This window comes from Falco naumanni, chromosome 3 (genome assembly GCF_017639655.2).
Source record: "Falco naumanni isolate bFalNau1 chromosome 3, bFalNau1.pat, whole genome shotgun sequence".
In the NCBI taxonomy this organism is placed as follows: Eukaryota; Metazoa; Chordata; class Aves; order Falconiformes; family Falconidae; genus Falco; species Falco naumanni.
Genome location: NC_054056.1, coordinates 49,728,552 through 49,745,599, shown reverse-complemented (window position 1 = coordinate 49,745,599; position 17,048 = coordinate 49,728,552). Strand labels below are relative to the sequence as shown.

At 43.4% G+C, this 17,048-nt stretch overlaps 1 protein-coding gene across 1 annotated transcript in view; it reads right to left on the bottom strand.

The window, feature by feature from the left end:
- Nucleotides 1-13,121, bottom strand: part of CTNNAL1 (catenin alpha like 1) — a 58,826-nt gene extending 45,705 nt beyond the window's left edge. The window contains exon 1 of the mRNA XM_040588039.1: nt 12,899-13,121. Coding sequence (XP_040443973.1) covers nt 12,899-13,024 — 126 coding nt within the window. The 5' untranslated portion in view covers nt 13,025-13,121. The remainder of the gene's footprint in view (nt 1-12,898) is intronic.
- Nucleotides 13,122-17,048: the final 3,927 nt, after the last annotated feature.

Here is a 17,048-nt window from a genome sequence, read left to right as displayed (position 1 = left end):
GGTCAAAAAGGCCTTTCCCACACTGCTCATACTCTTATTAGTTCATCTTGAGTTTGGGGGCAGGGGGAACTTCTAATACTACATTTTAGGTACTGTCTCTCATTAGTCTTGTGTTTTACTTAAGGACAAACAGGTCTTCAGACCCGTTTAGCCAGAAGCATCACACACTGTTCCAACACCCACATCTGCTACAGAATACAACCACAGGTCAGAGAGCACAGAAGCAGCAGCTGGCATTTGACATCCAGTCCATAAGGTCTACAAGTAGAAGTGTCTACACATTGACCTGTCACACTAGACGAGCCTCAGTGATCTTAGGAAGTGAACAAGAACTACCTGCTTACCTGTCCTAGAAATCAAGTCTGTTAAGGTTAGATGCCTGTCCAGGCACCAGTCAAAGTCTTACTAAGCATTTTCTACAAATTCAAGGACAAAAGTATTTTTTAGAAGTCTGGCTATTCTGTGAATTTTTAGAATTGGAAAGCCTTATCTTCCTACTCACCCTCTATTCTGTAGAAAAACTCTACAAATAAACTGTAGAAACCCAATTTTTAAAGTTTCCAAAGGCTTGAAAAGATTAACCAAAATTAAATGCAACTGCAGTAACTACTGATGCGCTAGTTAACTGTAAGAACCCATATTCTATTTATCCTGAAAACACTGAGACAGCTGCCTCTGCTTTATGGACACTTGAACTAGAACAGTTTCTTCTACACATTATTCAAAAGGGTGATCAATCCCTTCTTGCCTAAGTTGTGCAGATCTCAACGCATTATTTAAGACCCCAAGTCAACAAGTCAGTAAAAGAACAGCTTCCAAGGAGTGGTACGATCCTGCAACTCCCTGTTTATGTATTTTCCTCATACTGCCTATGCACTGGTGTATAGAAGGGCAGTACAAATAAGCTGCAAGTTCAAGACTGCCAAGTTCTGTTACGCTTGTGGTATTGAGACTGTTGTAGTTGTATCTTTACCTGAAGGCTTTTTAAAAGCATCTTCTCATTGCTTTTGTACACATCTTCCATAAAAGCCTTCAGGGAAGCAAATGAAATAAGACTAACAACCTGTAAGCTGGTTCACTTATCTGTAGGCAAATGCCAACATGCTTAGAAGAGCCCCAGGCAATCCTGTAGTGTCTAACAAGCTGATAAGCCACCTCTGAAAAGGAAGAAGGAACAATCCAGGACCTGCAGCGACAAGTAAAAGCTGACAAGCAACACAAGAACAGCCCTACCAAATCAGATCACTGGTATACCTAACCTAGTATCTCCCGTAATACCCAAAAATCTAGTTATGACTGCAATGTAGTTAGTGTCTTGTTTGCTTGTTTTATTCTCGTGCTCTTTTCTCGGCACACATTTGGGTAACTGCAAAGTGTACATTTCATTTTAAAACACCACAACGTGTAATTGTGCACTTCTCACAAGCACACCAGCTTCAACAGGTAAAAAATATTATTTGGAAGGGATGAGAACAGTCCTCCTCACCTCCTTCAGATCTAAGCTTCGAAACCTACTCTCTTCTAAAGTTTGCCAGGAAAGGCAAGAGTACACAGCTTCAAATTCAAACACACAACTCAGATTATTATGTACTTGTTACACATTCTTGGAATTGTTACAGAGATCAAAAGAAAGGATTTGTCTCACAGCAAGACTGTGCTATAGTAGTGAATACCCTTTCTCTGTGCTGAATGCACTCCTAGAAAACCAATGGCCCTTTAAATTTCAAGATCCAAACCAAACACCATTGAGAAAATGGTTATCCAAAATGTGACACAGAGGAACTTGTTCTCTTGAGAGGTAGTACTTTGATGACACCAATTTATTTCCTCCAGTGCAAGTTATTTTGGGTTTGAGGATTTGTGGGGTTTTTTCCAAAGCAATGAAAACTCTGGAAACTTCAGAAAACATTTTTCAGTGGGATTAAATTATTTCCAACTTTTTTTTGCAAGTTGTTGTGAAAAGGAACTCCAAAGGAACACCAAAAAAACAAAAAGGAATGAACACAGCTGACTAGTTCTAGCAGCCTGTAGATTCTTAGACATTATGTGGAGGCTTGAATTACTTTAATAATGTTACTAGCATAACACTGTTGTAAAGGAAAAATACACTTGCTTTCCAACGTTCACTTTTCACAGACTCCTTAAAATCAGGGATCCACAGTGATCTGCGGATATAGGGCAGAAAAGTACATGAAAACTGACCTGACCTGCACTCCTGCCATCCTCCCTTCTTTTTTCCACACATGGAAGACGAGTAGAAGGATCACTGGAGAACGCTCAGTGAGGCCTCACCACTGATCAAAGCTACCTTGTTTACTCTTATTATCACATGCCCTACAAGACACAGGACTGCCCTACCTTCCACCCAAAGAAGGTGTCTTCAGAATTTCTATAGAGATGATGATGATCATAAAGTTCTTAATTTTCAGACAATTCAAGTTCAAGATTCCTTCTCTTTTTGAAGAGATGTATGAAAAGTTTAAAGACTGAAATTTGGACCTTTGAAAAACTATTTTTGCCAACTCATGTCAAGTTGCTCAAATTGGAAGTCCAGTGTAACCTCTTCTGATTATATGATCCATGTACTGACAAGTATACTGAGCATGTTTACCTTATCATAAAATGCATCCAAAAATAAAATGGCCTTTACTGCACTTTTCATTGTGAATTGTGTTTCTCACTCAACTGCTGTCTTGAAGTTTGCAGAAACACACAACTACCTCACTAGAACAAGTGAACATAAGCCAACAGACCCAATGAATGGTTTCAGGGGCGTATAAGTCAGTACATTTTCCTCCCCTCCTGTTGCCCTTCAGTTTAGTATCTTCTTACCTAAATGGGCAGATTTCAAAACCAAAACTATTACCATTTTTCATTCTGCACCTAGAAATATTGGCCATAAGCAAGCCCAAGTAAACAAGACCAACTCAGAGGGAAGTTCATTGTTTAAAGTGCACTTTCAGATGTGGTTAAAACAGATGCAGACATGTTTTCAGCAGAGAGATGCAAGTCTCGGAAAACACTCAATTTACTAATGTGATCAGGTCACCTCAAAACCAGAGACTGAATGGCAAATGATCATTGTGGCTTTCCTCCCTAACTTATCTTTGTTAATTTCCCTAACCTTCTACTCCTTGTGCAAACAATGCCCAAGCCAACTCTGAGCTGATTATTAAAAAAGCTAAAACCTAAAAATTCAGACAGCGCAATAAAGGATCTAACAGGAACAACACACTGATACCACATGCAGTTGAGAATTCTTTCTAATCAAATCAGGATTGGCTCCTGAAGATGCAGAAAAAGTTGCTTGTTAGTCCCATAAACAGGCAGCCTCACTGACACTAGTATCAGCCATTCAATCCATCTTGCATGGCATGTTGCAGAAAGAAAGGTTCCTCCAGTGTTTTTTACAGAAGGCTTCCTTAGCGGCATTTTGACATACCACTTCAATTTAGAGCAACACCTGGTATTTCACCTTGAAAAGCACATACCTGCCCTAGGCATTTAACAGGAAGGAGTACAGTGTGCTCTGGAAAAAGTCTATGCAAATCCAACTACTATCCACCTACAGGAGTGTAAAACCAAACAAAAACTTCATATAATCCACGGACCATCATTTTATTTATGTTAACAAGTCTCTATATTCTTCTGATTGCTTCCTTGAAGAGCACAAGGGCAACAAAAACTCATTTAGTTGGAAAATTTAAGATTATTTAAGTGTGCCATTGAGATAAAATACAGAGTCTTTAGTAATTAAAAGGGAACATTTCCTACACTGGTCAAACTACTACATGTTAAGCACTTGCCACTTTGGACAATATTACTCTCATAAAGAATTTTGACACCTGTGAATAAATAAAAAACCCAACAAAACCTCAACTAAAACACTACCCCAAAACCGATGTTTACATCCTGTTACTACAGCACAATTTTACTTTACTGTTACTTGAAAATACACTATTTGTGTGGTTATAATTGGTTATATTTATTCTACTTAATATAGAAAGTCAATACAAAAATGTTTCTCTAAGACAAAAGGAACTCCATATTTTTATATTTTTCCATATACTTCTGAAAGAACCTTAGGATTTGTTCATACATGACTTTTCTAACTTGTGTTTAGGAGTTATCTTACCATTTGAGAATTTTATGTATGAAACCAAGAAGTCACCCCATTCAGTATCTAGAGAAGATTAACAGTTACAAGTTGGCACTAAAGTCTGTATCACTACTCATTTACCTCACTAGCTTTAAATAAGGCTAGTGATGGAATGCAATATAACTCGATGAGCAAAAATTATCATTTAAGGCTCTGTCTAGCAAGGGTTGCATTTTGTCAATTAATTAATAAACATAAAATAAACCCATGCAGAAAGCCATAGGCTCATAATACCATACAGCAGTTTTATTAAACTATAATCAGAGTTGTTTGCAATCATTAATTCATAATTCATCCTTTGGGGATTTCCCTACCTAATCTGTCTAAAACCATCTGTTAAGAATGCTGAATAGCAAGAAAGCTGCACTAATTCTTTTTGTGCAGGATCACTGTATGGCAGTTTTGATTTAATACTCATTCTACTGGAGGAACTACAAAGATTTGTTTAATCTATAGGAAAGTCATTAATCAGATCTCATAAATTTGAAAGATAAGATGCCACTGAAAAAGAGCAATTGATTTTCACCTATGTCAGTAAGAAGCATCTTACCCCAACTACTTGAAACATTAGTCTGATATCATTTATTGCATCAAAGACTAAGGTACTGAACATTATAAAGCAGTAGCCTAGCTTTACTCAGCCAATTTCACCATCAAAGGGGTCACAGAAAAAAACCCCTGAAACCAGTGCAGTTTCATGGTAGTACTGTTGCTGATGGGATAAAATGTTCAAGTGTCATTTTTCCTGTAAAGCAGGGTATCATTAGTGATATTAACATCATTAATTACTAATGTAACAAAATAATTTACCTACTTAGGATATTCTAAGGTACTCCTGTGCTCCCCAGCACACCTTAAAAACCACAACTATAAATTGTTATCTATTTCCCTTTCACTGTTATATAATAATGTAGCTTCAATAACTAAATAGCTGTCAATTAAAGACTAGCCTCAGTAAAGGGAAACCTGTAACCACATCAGCCCAGAAATACAACTGATACTGTGACTAAAGTAATCACATTATCTTCATCCAGATCACAAACTCCTAAGATTAACTTTTCTGCATAAATCAAAGAGAAATAATCAGGTGCCTTTAGGGGCACAGAATATCAAGTGTAGGCTGAGAAACAGCTGAACAGTTAAGCTTCATGTAGAAAAAAAAAAAAAGAAAAATTTTTGTGGAGTGAAAGTTTTGTAATACAAACCACAAACTCACAACTTAACCCACAATACCTATGAAACCAAAGAGGAAGAGTTAGCGAGCTAGTGACTAATTGAAACCAACAAGGTGCAACTGTGCACACAGGCAGCACACCACATGCTTCCAGACTCGGTAGCAGCTAACGGGTATGACTCTGCATCCATGGCATAGTTTCTCTGCGGTACAGGATGTAAACTATGAAGAATTTAGCAGGAGGTTTGCTGCACTCAGTACAAGTTACAACACAAGCCTCTACACCATGATTCCTAATTTTATTACTCAACAGTAGTGCCAAGCCTCACGTCTAAAGCGAGTACCAAATTAATTCACAAAGAAGAAAATCCTGGAAAAGGGGAGAAATAGCTTCTTAAAGCTTGCAAGTTACTAGAATTTTTGAGGTACTGAAGAATAAATACTAGTACCCAAGAAGCATTTCAAAAGGAGTGCACTCAGATTTCCTCCTGCCCCGCAGATGAACTGAAGAAAGCAAAGAGTTTAAGACAAGTATGGATTACCCTACTTTTTCCAAAAAGGAATTTTCCCACACTCCGAAGAGAGCCATAAGGGGCAAAGCGCAATCCCCCCTAGCACCATACGGGAGCAAGAACAGCCAACAATATAAGAACCCTTTAGCACCTTAGAGCTGGGAAACAGAAAGGCCTAGAGGTACCAAAAATGCCTAGGGAAACAAAGCAGCCAAGGGACTTGCTGGAACAAATCTCTCAGTGCATCTGCTGCATGGGAAATGCAAAGAAGTTGAAAGGGATGAGAGCTTCAACTGAATGCTGAAGTTCAGGATGGGAATAAGACCATATTCCTTACTTTTATGACTGTTGTACAGAAAGTATATGAGACATTTGTATTTAGCCTCTAAAGAAGAGAGAGCACGTTTGATTTGCAACAAGTGCAAAAGTAGGTATGTAATGAGCCTGTACTGCAATACAATACTACAGCTACAGCCATGCAAACATCAGCTTATATATAAAGACCGATGCATGATGTAGAAGAAAAACAGGTAGGGAAAAAGTGGCAGGTTCTTCCCCCCGCCAGATTTTGTAGATGTCCAAGAACAAAAAGCTATTGAAATCCAGTTAGAAGTCTAACAGTGCTTTAAACCTGTAAGCAAAAGAACCATTAAGACAAATCCATGACTAATTCCCAAGGTTACCAGTGTTGCAGCTATTAAGTTTAAAGAAATGAACGCTCCTTGAAAGGTATCACATAAACGCATATCACACATATAAACCTCTTACATAGGTACTGGCCAGTGTTGACACCACGCGTGCATACATCCCCCCAAAAATAAAGCCTTATGAAGCTCCTTTGCTATATCCAGAGGAAATACCCTTCACTAAGGAGGTATACTAAGGTCCACATGTACAGGTATATTGAGGAACTGTATGTGAGTTACTGTTCATCGTTCTGCTGCTACTGAGTACAATGCGAGCAATGTAGTAGTTCCCAGTCACTTGAGGACTTTCAAGCCAATGAGACCACAAGACAGCTTCCCCGAAGACACTGCTAGCCTACAGACAAAATTCAAAGACCAGTGTCATGGAACAGGAGTCCAAACTCCCAACAAAACTACCCCCATCTCCACAGTTTCACACTTCTCTTTAATCCCTTTAATAGAACATGCTTGTTCAGTTCCATGGAAAATAACCAGTTCCACTAAACATACAGTAACTTACCAGCTATTACAGTCCATTTCTTCAGGAGTTATAAGCCTGATGTAACCAGTTACTTACTTAACACAACTTTGCCCCATCCCTTTGACAGAAAATAAGAACAGAGCAGAGCAGCTATTCATACTTGTGCTCAACTATAAAAGAAAGTAAAGCAATTCCTACTCCAGAAGGTATCTATGTGATGTACTCGGAAAATCTGTATGGAATCAAAGTGACTGCAGAATAGGCTATGAAAACATTAGATAAAATGAACCTGAAAAACTTGCCAACATGTTATTCACTAGGATTTCAAGAGATTGAAAGATGCAACAGATTTTACCAACTTTCTCATGCTATCTGCTGCTTAATACTAGGTCAACAGTTAAGGTACGGAGGTTGCCCAACACTTGTACGTTACAATTCAATACAAAAAATTAGGAACAACAGAAGTAGTGGACACCTAAATAAATATGATATACCAGCAAAGACTCAACATGTGTTTGTTAAAGGAATTCCTGCCTCACAAAACCACCAGATTTCTCTGTAGACATCACTGGTTATATGCATAAGGAGGCAGTCTGCTGAAAGAAAACTAGAAAACAAAGTCCATACCAAAGGTTTCAAAGGATACCAAGCAAGTCTCTGAAGAAAATTAAAGGCGGCCCTTTGTATGAATCTCACTAAGAGACAGAATGAAGAGAAGGAAGATGTAGGAAGGCAGGAAGTAGATGATTGCTTACTTTAATAGAGGGAAGTGACCAATGGAGTTTCACAGAAACATGCACTGGGCTATGGATTATTCTACATGATCATAAAGAGGGAGGAGAGATAAGCAGGTAATAAAATGATGACAATTTGCTGGCGATCCTAAGTTATTCAAGACAGTAAAGATAAAATCTGACTACAAAATTGCAGAAACATCTTGCAACATTGACAGGGAACAAAATGTCAGACAAAAAAAATCACTGCAGATTAAAGTGATACAGAAGGGAAAGCACCAACCTAGCTTCCTATGCAAGATCTTTCCAATACAATACATAGCTGGGGGGGGGGGGGGGGGGTGTAGAATCAGACTTGTTTATGATGAGAGGGACTTCCAGGGTTATCTAGTCCAGCTCCCTGCTCAAACCAGGCCCACTTAAAGCATTTTGCTCAGGACCTCGTCCAATTAGTTCTGAACATCTCCAAAACTCCAGACTCTATAGGTGCTCTGCACACCTCATCCAGCATCTGACCACCCTTACACTGGAAAAGGCCTTCTCTTACATCTCATCAGACTTCCCCATGTTCCTACTTCTGTCCATTGTTTCTTCTCCTATCACCATACATGTCTGGGAGCAGTCTGTCTCAGTCTTCTCCGTACCTGCCCATTAGGTGGGCAGCTGTACTCCGCAGTAAACTCTGCCATTGGCCAGATGAAAAAGCACCGCAGATTAAAGTGATACAGATGGGAAAGTGCTAGGTCCTAGCTGACCGTTACACCTCTCTTCTGGAGACCGAAAAAAACCCACTTCCTTCAGCCTCTCCCCTTACGCCACATGCTCCGCTATGTCAGTGTGCTCCCTGGTACCGGGGAGCTGAGAAGTGGACATGGTACTGCAGATGCTGTCTCACAGGTGCCAAACAGAAGGGAAGAATCCTTTCTGCAGCCTGCAGCCGCTAACAACGCAGCGTGCAGCCGGCCATCATTGCTGACTCCTGTTCAACTCTTTGTCCTCCAGGATCCCCACGTCCTCCCCCACAGAGGTTTTCCCTAGGCAGCTGATCCCAGCCTGTACCGTTGCGTGGTGTTGTCCTGGCCCACATGCAGGATTTGGCATAAGGGCCTTGGTGGGACTTCACAAACTTCCTGTCAATCATCTTTTTGGCTTGTCCCTTTGTCTAACAGCCCTGTCCTCCAGCATTATCACGCACTCCCCAACTCACTGTAGGGGAGTTCACATGCCTGTTGAACATGCTGGCCCATCATCCAGGGGACATTCAGATAATTAATAAAGATGTTAAACAATACTGGCCCTAGTATCAGTTCCTGAGGGATGCCACTGGTAACTGACAAAAAGAATCGAGAAATTTTATATTAGATATAGGATATATATTAGATTATATATGGACCTCCAGCTTGATCTAGTATGGTTATTCTAAAGTCATTAACTTCATCCTGAAAACTGTATCAGTAAGCTTTGTACATAAATAGGAAAACATTAGCTGTTGGTTCTTCTTTAGGCTTTAATATGTAACTCCAGAAACTTCTGGAAAAACAGAATACTGGCAGAACATTATGTAATGTTACATAACTAGACAGCATTTACTGAAACGGAAATTATTTTACCTAGCTTCAGATAAAGCAAGGAAACAATACCATAGTAAAGAACAGGTTTCATCCACCTCAAGGCAATTACCACTGTTAACTTATGCAGAATCTGTGACCGACAATAACAAAATTCAGAAACACTGGTCTCATGGGCTTTTTTTAGCTATTTAGGCTTCTATTTTGACTATATAGATCAAGCCAACTCCCAAACCTCTGACAGGATCTCCTGTACCAAGAAGGTTGGGAAAACATGTTCAGTAACATGTGGACACACATTCTCCAAAGTTCCTATGACAAAACAGCCTTTCTGAAGGTTGCACAGCTAGCTATAATCACACAGGTCTACAGTCAGGATGCTGGAGGATAGGTCACCTTCAGCTAAGAAAACTGACTTTGGTTTTTTGGGAACATGCGAAGACAGAGCTCAAAGTTCCCTCTCAGTGAACTTTTCCCAAGTGCATGACAGTGAAGGTTGACAAAAACCTATTCTGCAGTCTCTCAAAAGTGCTTTCTTAGAGCAGATCCAGACTCCTACAGCCATGAACAAGCCCAACTACCGCTAGACTAGCAAACAGATACATAATGGCAACTGAGGAAGCCACTGGTGGAGCCACATCCTGGAAAGTGCTTTTTCCCCATCCTTGCCTTTCCTCAACTGTTTAAATGACTTGTTAGTAAATGAGTCAGCACTGACCACTTTAAACATGCTTCCTGACTTGTGTTGCCAAAAACCTTCCATAAAAAAAAATAAAATCCAACATAATTAGACTGGAAATGAGTAGCAGCAGTGAAGGAGATGTCTAGATTTTGAAGAATGCTGTACTATTTACATGTAAAACACTGAACTGAAGTCACCCATCTGGGAGAAGAGAATTCTACTTGTTCTGAAGAAAATCGTGGGCTTTGACCTCACAAGCTGTATTTTATGAACTGCATGCCACATGCTTTGCACAATACTGTAGAAAGAATCTCTTCACAGCACAGATATGTAGATAGTGAAAAAGAAGCACTAGCAAATACGCTTAATACTGCGGCTTAAATTTGCCGTCTTCTTTTGTCATCTGTGGCACTATTCTAATAGTGCCACATCAGGGTCTGAACAGTACTAGAGAAAACGAAGACCTAGTTTAACTCTGTAAATGTAAGTGTAAAAACAAATTTATTAATAAATATATCCAGTAATAACTCCAAGGGTAATTTCTCCTGCTAGGAAAATAGGAATCTTATCCTACTGCTGGCAGCAAATACACTCTGATACTGTGTAAGAGAAATAAAGCTGCAAAGCACAATTAAAAATAAACAAAAGCAACCCTCACAGTTTCTGAGTAAGAGGCAAGTGGTCAAACACACATTTACAGTATTACACATTAATTAGGATGATGTACTTATACAGTACAAGAATTTAAATAAGAATCAATGCAGATGCCTTTTTTTTCCTCCCCCTAAAAGAATAGATTTAGCTCCACAAGAGACTGAAAGTGAGTTTGTCAAACAGGGCACCTTTTGTTTCCTCTTTGCTCAAAGTAAATAAAGAAAAGCAGCAGCAACATTCTTTTTTCAGTAGTATGCAAGTATCACATAGCGCTTCTTAGTTTTTAAAAGGGTAAAGTGTCGAGTTAACTTCACAGCAAGAACAAATCCCTTTGCAAGTGTATTTCATACAAGCAGAAGAACAAGGTCCTATGACTGCTGATACATAGTTCATGTAGAATATGAAACCAAACTCTGAGATTAAGTACTCTATATTTCTGCATAAGTACCCAAACAAAGCCAGCCAGTGAGACCTCTACTGAACAATCTAGACAAAACAGTACAGACAGAACTGACAAACCGGTAATTCAGTGGGGTATTTTATCAGGCAAGTGTAGGGAGCTACTGCCGATACCATCAGCAGCTTCAGCCTGTATCTGAACAGAGCTCGGGGCTCACACTTCAAGGGAACAAGCTCATCTGAAGTCTGGAGCGCTCTACCGGGAAAACAGTAAGCTTTGAGTGTTCACAAATGCTCAGACACCTCACACCGTACGCAGGGGAGGTAAAAGATCCTTTGAACATTGGAAGATGCAGTCTTAGGTTTTGTGGTCAATGAAAAATCATACATGACATATTACATGTGCAATGATTCCACAGAGAATAAGACCACTGTTCATAAGGAGTATTCCAAAGGAACGAGAATGTGCCCATCTTCGCAGAAATCTATTAAAATTAAGAATTTAACATACGCAATTAAATTCCGCCTCTGCAATTGGAATGGTTTCTGTTAGCTCTCACACTTCCTAAAAGTTCGCTCCGTATTTTACCTCTATCAACTGTTTCAGGAGTAGGAAATCCACTAAACTTTAATTTTACTTCGGCTTGGAACAAGTGGTTTAATCCCTTCCATGGGCTTCTTCAAACCGACTACGATTTCTTTAAACAGTGAAAGACAAATTCCAGAAAACATAAAGACTAACTCCAGAAACACAGCTATCCATCACAAGCCCTTCCTGCAGCCCAGCTGTACAAATGCAAAACAAGGCTTACAACAGTTTGTTTCCAGATGGGCTATGATGGTATAAACATAACCTGACCTCACCAGGACCAGTTGTTTTCGCACAGCTGTTCCATACGCATCATTTCGAAGATTTTGTACAGGTAAGTTTTGACTTGCTCACTTTAATAATCAGTGCTCAAAAGTACAAAAACGCTATACGGCAAGCACCATGCCGTTTTTATACATTATTTTTCAAGAAAGAAAAGTTGCATTGGGTGTATCAAGCGCCAAATTTCTAACTAAAGATCGGAAAAAAACCCAGACAAACCACCAACACCGATGCGGCGGGCATGTAATTACTTAGCAGACCACCCGCAAGCCTGATGTTGATTTTTTTTCAAGCTCGTTAGGCACCGTGCGAAGCACGTTACGAGGTCACCCAGGCACAGTTCGCGTCTCATTTAACTCCTTAAAACTCGGGGACCGTCCCCGGGCGCCGCGAGAGCTCCAATGGGTGCGACGCTGGGGCCGGACCGCGAAACACAAAGCTCCGCCGGACCCCCGGGACGCGCCCGCTCCCACCGGCGGGGCACGCCGCGACCGACCCCACGCGGGGAGCCCTCAGGCGGGCGGCCGGGCGGGCCGGGCACCCCGGGCGGCGGCGCAGCCCCCCGGCACCCCGGCCGCGGCACCCCGGGCCCAAACCGCCGGCGGCCCCGCAGCGCCTCCGCGCCGCGGGCGTTACGCAACGGCACCGCGACCTTGCGGGGAACTTCGGAGCCTTCCTCGGGGGGACGCGCCAGCACAGCAGCATCAGCCCCGCGCCGCCGGCGGGACCCCGGGCCCGGGACGCCGGGGAGGGAGGCGGGGGGCGCGGCGGAGAGCAGCCGCCCCCGCCCGAGCGGCCGGAGGGAGGGGGGGGGCTACGAAGCGCCGCGACCCGAGAGCGCAAACTTCGGCGGCGGCCGAGCCCCGTCCCGGGCGGGAAGGGGGGGCGGGCCCCAGGCGGGCGCCGGTCGCCGGTCGCTGCCCCCGGCCGCGGGGGGCTGCGGGGGGGCGGGCCGGGCTCGCGCGGCGGCATTTCTACCTGCGACACCAGCGGCACCAGCGTCTGCTCCACGGAGCGCGTGCGGATCTCCAGCCCCGCGTCCGCCCCCAGCCCCGACGAGGACGACGAGGAGACGCCGCTGCTGCTGCACGGGGACGTGGCCATAGCGGGGAGCGGACCGGCACCCCCGCCGCCGCCGCCCGCGCTCCCGCCGGGCCAACTCCGCTCCCGCCGCTCCGCGCCTCGCCGCCACCGCCGCCGCCCCGCCCCGTGCCCCTCCCCCGCCCAGCCAGGGCACCGCTGCCTCGCCGGGGCGCCAGGCGATGCCGCGCGCGCGCGCTCAGCCCCCACCCCCCGCCCGCCCCCAACTCCCGCGGCCCCTTCCACGCCCCTTGGGACGGGAGTTAAAGCGGCAGCGCCCATTTCCTCGCCCGCCGCCCCCTCCCCGCCCCCCCCTCCCCACTTCCCGCGCCTCGCGGGCGCGCGCAGCCCCCGGCCCCTCAGCCCGGAGCCCCGGAGGAGGCAAAGCGGGGCGGGTCGCCGCCGCTCCCAGCGGAGAGCGTCTGAGTGGCTCCCGCCCGAGGCGGGCGGAGGGTCCCTGCCCGAGCGGGGACACCAGACTAGGTGTCAGACTAGGTAGCTCGGGTGGCCCCCGGGGAAACAGGGGTCCGGGCCGGTAACCGGCCTTGGGCTGCAGCGGCACCGGCCGGCGCGAACCTGGTGGTCCCAGCCGGGGAGGGCCCAGGGCCGCCGGTGCGGGGGCGAGGGAGAGTCAGCTCTCGCCTTGAGGAGTGTTGAAATCACGATTCGCGTACTCGGTAGCGTCGGGGGGGACTAGTGAGCTGTCTTCAACTAAACTCCATCAGCTTTTCCCTTAGTAGTCTCCCAGCGAAGGGAAAAAAAGGCTTCTCCTGCCTTTCAGTGATTTGTATTCCATACCTGGCACGCGGGCTGCTTCCAGAGATCAGCTAGTGTGTGTATCTGGCTTTGCGCAGCCTTGGTGCTATGATTGATCTAGCGAGGCGGCGAAGTAATTTCAATGGAATAAAAGTGCGTTGGTTTTGTTTCTTGGTTTTGGCGGGTTGTTGGGTTTTTTTGGATTTGGGTTTTTTTGTGTGTGTGTTCCGGTTTAGAATGGGCTAAACTCACTTCTTCACATTAGTTCATAACCTGTATTCAAAAAGCATTAATTCATAGATGCTTACTCGTCTAATTTGGCTGTATGTACTTTGTACAGCTGATTCTTCTACATGCTTGTCTACACAAAACTGTGGAAACAGAACAGAGCTCTTCTGGCTGTGATCCAAACTACCAAGGTGCAAAGCACCTGTAGCCCAGAACTGGGGTAACTCAGTGCAGTGCGGTGCGTGAGCCAACAAGCCCTATGCAGGGTCCGGGCTAGCAAACCTCTCTAACATAACTGCTTAGTTCCTGGTCAGAGCTGACGGTTTGTCTTTGACTGCTCAGCTCTCACGCAACACAACTCCGTAAAAGTGTCTTTGGCTTTTTTTATGTTGTTAGATCAAGGACATAGTATCATTATCTGTCTTGGGAAAGATTTCTGACCTCTTTTGCACAAAGTGTCTTTTGCACAATTTTGAAACCTAGACATAAGATAAAGGACAGCATTTGTTGTCCTTTGGAGTCCTACCGAGTTATCCATATTTATTACAAAAGAAAATTGCCAGAACTGCAAGTATAACCCTAGATAACGGTATGACCCTACACCTAGCTCTTCAGGAAATTGGTTTCCAACATGGTCTCATATTTTCTAAAATGACATCTTATATAACATCAAGCGTTACAGGAGAGAACCAAAGGCTTAAATCTGCCATGGTACAAAAACATCTAAATAATGGTGTAGACCTGAAATAAATGCTATTCATGCTTGATCAAAGTGGCTTAGAGCACACTTCAGATTTCTTGGGGGGTTTCTCCTTAAATTCTCATTTTCTTTCATTCTTTTTCAGCTCATTTGTTTTCCCTTTACTTCTCAGTACCCAGATTCTAAGCCTTTGGCAAGAACTATTGTTTACTTTTACGTTTTGGTAGAGTATCGAGGTTAGGTTGCAGCCCCCCCAGGACTCTACACTGGGTGCAGGAGATTTCTGGCTCACATAAGCTGAAGCATACACCAGGCAAAGTGTCAGTATTACCAGAGAGAGAGAAGTGCATTGCTTTGCCCGCTTCCCCTTTCTACTTGAATTTGTATCCTCCTTCAGAATTAATTCCCACTCATTGACTATTTTATGAACATTATCATAGCAGAAAGTATCTACATCATTATCATCTACATATATGACAATTCACATCAGAAATTAACTAGAAGCACATACATGCTTGGATGCACAGGTGGTTTATAATTTGATATGGTTAGCCAAGTCTGGGTCCCTTAATTTCAACGATGGCTGCCTGTGTTCATCAATGCAATAACAGATCGGTCTTCCCATTTTTTGATTCAAATCAGAGTTAGTAGCAGAGGTTAATGATTAATTTAAAAGATTTTAACTTCACACTGAAAAAGAAAACAAGGTTGGTGTAAAAGATGGTGGCAAAATTAGCAGTTTAAAAATATTTTTGTACACAGATTGGACAAATGGTGGGAACTTTGCAAAGCCTTTCTGCAGACAGAAGTCCTATTCCAACTCTACCACTCTGTTCTCCTGCTTTCATTTTGTTTTCACTGGAGAAGCAGCATTAGTGGGTGGTGCTAGTGACAACACTGTCTAGTTCTCCCACTTCTCCTCTTCAGGTGCTTCCAGTTTAAATATGGAAACCACATGCTCTGCTTCTGGGTCCTCTGCTGGGCAAACAGAATGCCTGTTGTGATGGTTTTAATTTAATACAATTGAAAAGCTCTAGCATGCTGCAGACTAATGTCTTGGAAGATGCCTTCAGGAGATCTTCAAACATGATAGCCTGGAGCTTAATTGCACCTTTTAATTATGTTGAGACAATTTGAATGAGCCAGTGTGATAGATTGCAACCACACCTTTGGCAAGCCAACACATACTTCTGAGGGAGCACTCTAAATGTGCAATGTGCAGCACCAGAATATTTTGCATACTATCGTTTTCAGCCCATGTGATGGATTCAGGAAAGCAATAGCCCATCACCCCAAAAAGAATGTCCCTCATGCCTGTAGGACATGAGGTCCACTGGCCATGGCAGTGTCTGGACAGTTACCACTGTTCAGCTCTGCCTCGCATCTGAAAAGCATTTGAAGTATAAGGACAGAGGACAAGAGTAGCACCTAATGGACTATAAATCTAACTTCATAACTTTGTCGGTGGTCAAGGGGAAGGAAGTGATTCATATCCTCGTAGCACTATGAACATGTCAAATAATGTGTTCCTCCTCATGTTGTTTCCAGTCTTCACTCAAGAATGTGACACCTTCTCCTCTGTCTGTGGTGTCCCACAAGCTTGGGTTCTATTACTGGGTGAAGGCTTCCCACACAGAAGGTAAACCAGTTTTCCCTCATTTAGCTCTTCACCTTCGTCTTCCCTATCTGCAGCACCTTTTGTAGGAGAAAACATTACTGTCCAGCACCGTGCTGCACCAAAATTCTCAGACTTTTCTCCAAGTTAATGTCCCCCACACCCCAACAGTGACAATGCCTCTGAGAAGGATGGCTGTTTCAAGCCTTTATGCATTGTTAGACCTCTGACCATGGATGCTGGCCTCTTAGCTTTGATGGGAAGGACATGAAATGTACTAATGAGTAAGCACATCTTATTCTACCCGCACCATGGCTCGTTTGAAGAAGCTGTCAGTCAGCCTCAGTTTGATGGACTAGCTAACACCTGCTCTTACTTTCCAACTAAGGCATGTGTGTTCCATGGTCTGTTTCAAGCAAAAGGAGATGGGTAACATTTAAAGGCTTTAAACAATGTTTTTGCTAATCTGGTCATTTAGACTGGCATAAGGTCAGTGATGAGGACAGAAACCTTTTCCACAGGAAGAAACCTTGTGTCTAACCCTTAGGAAACAGGTTGTTATTGTTGTTGCGTATTTGCTGCTGAGGCACATGCAGCAAAGCAGATGCCATTTAACTAGTCAAGGCGGGTTTGAACTTGCGTGCTGTTCACAAGAGGAGCCTGACAGTTTCTGGCCACGAGGAGCAGTTGGTCTAGGAAACACAAACTGCAGGGAGAACAAGGAAATACTGGTAAAATCCAGCTGATGG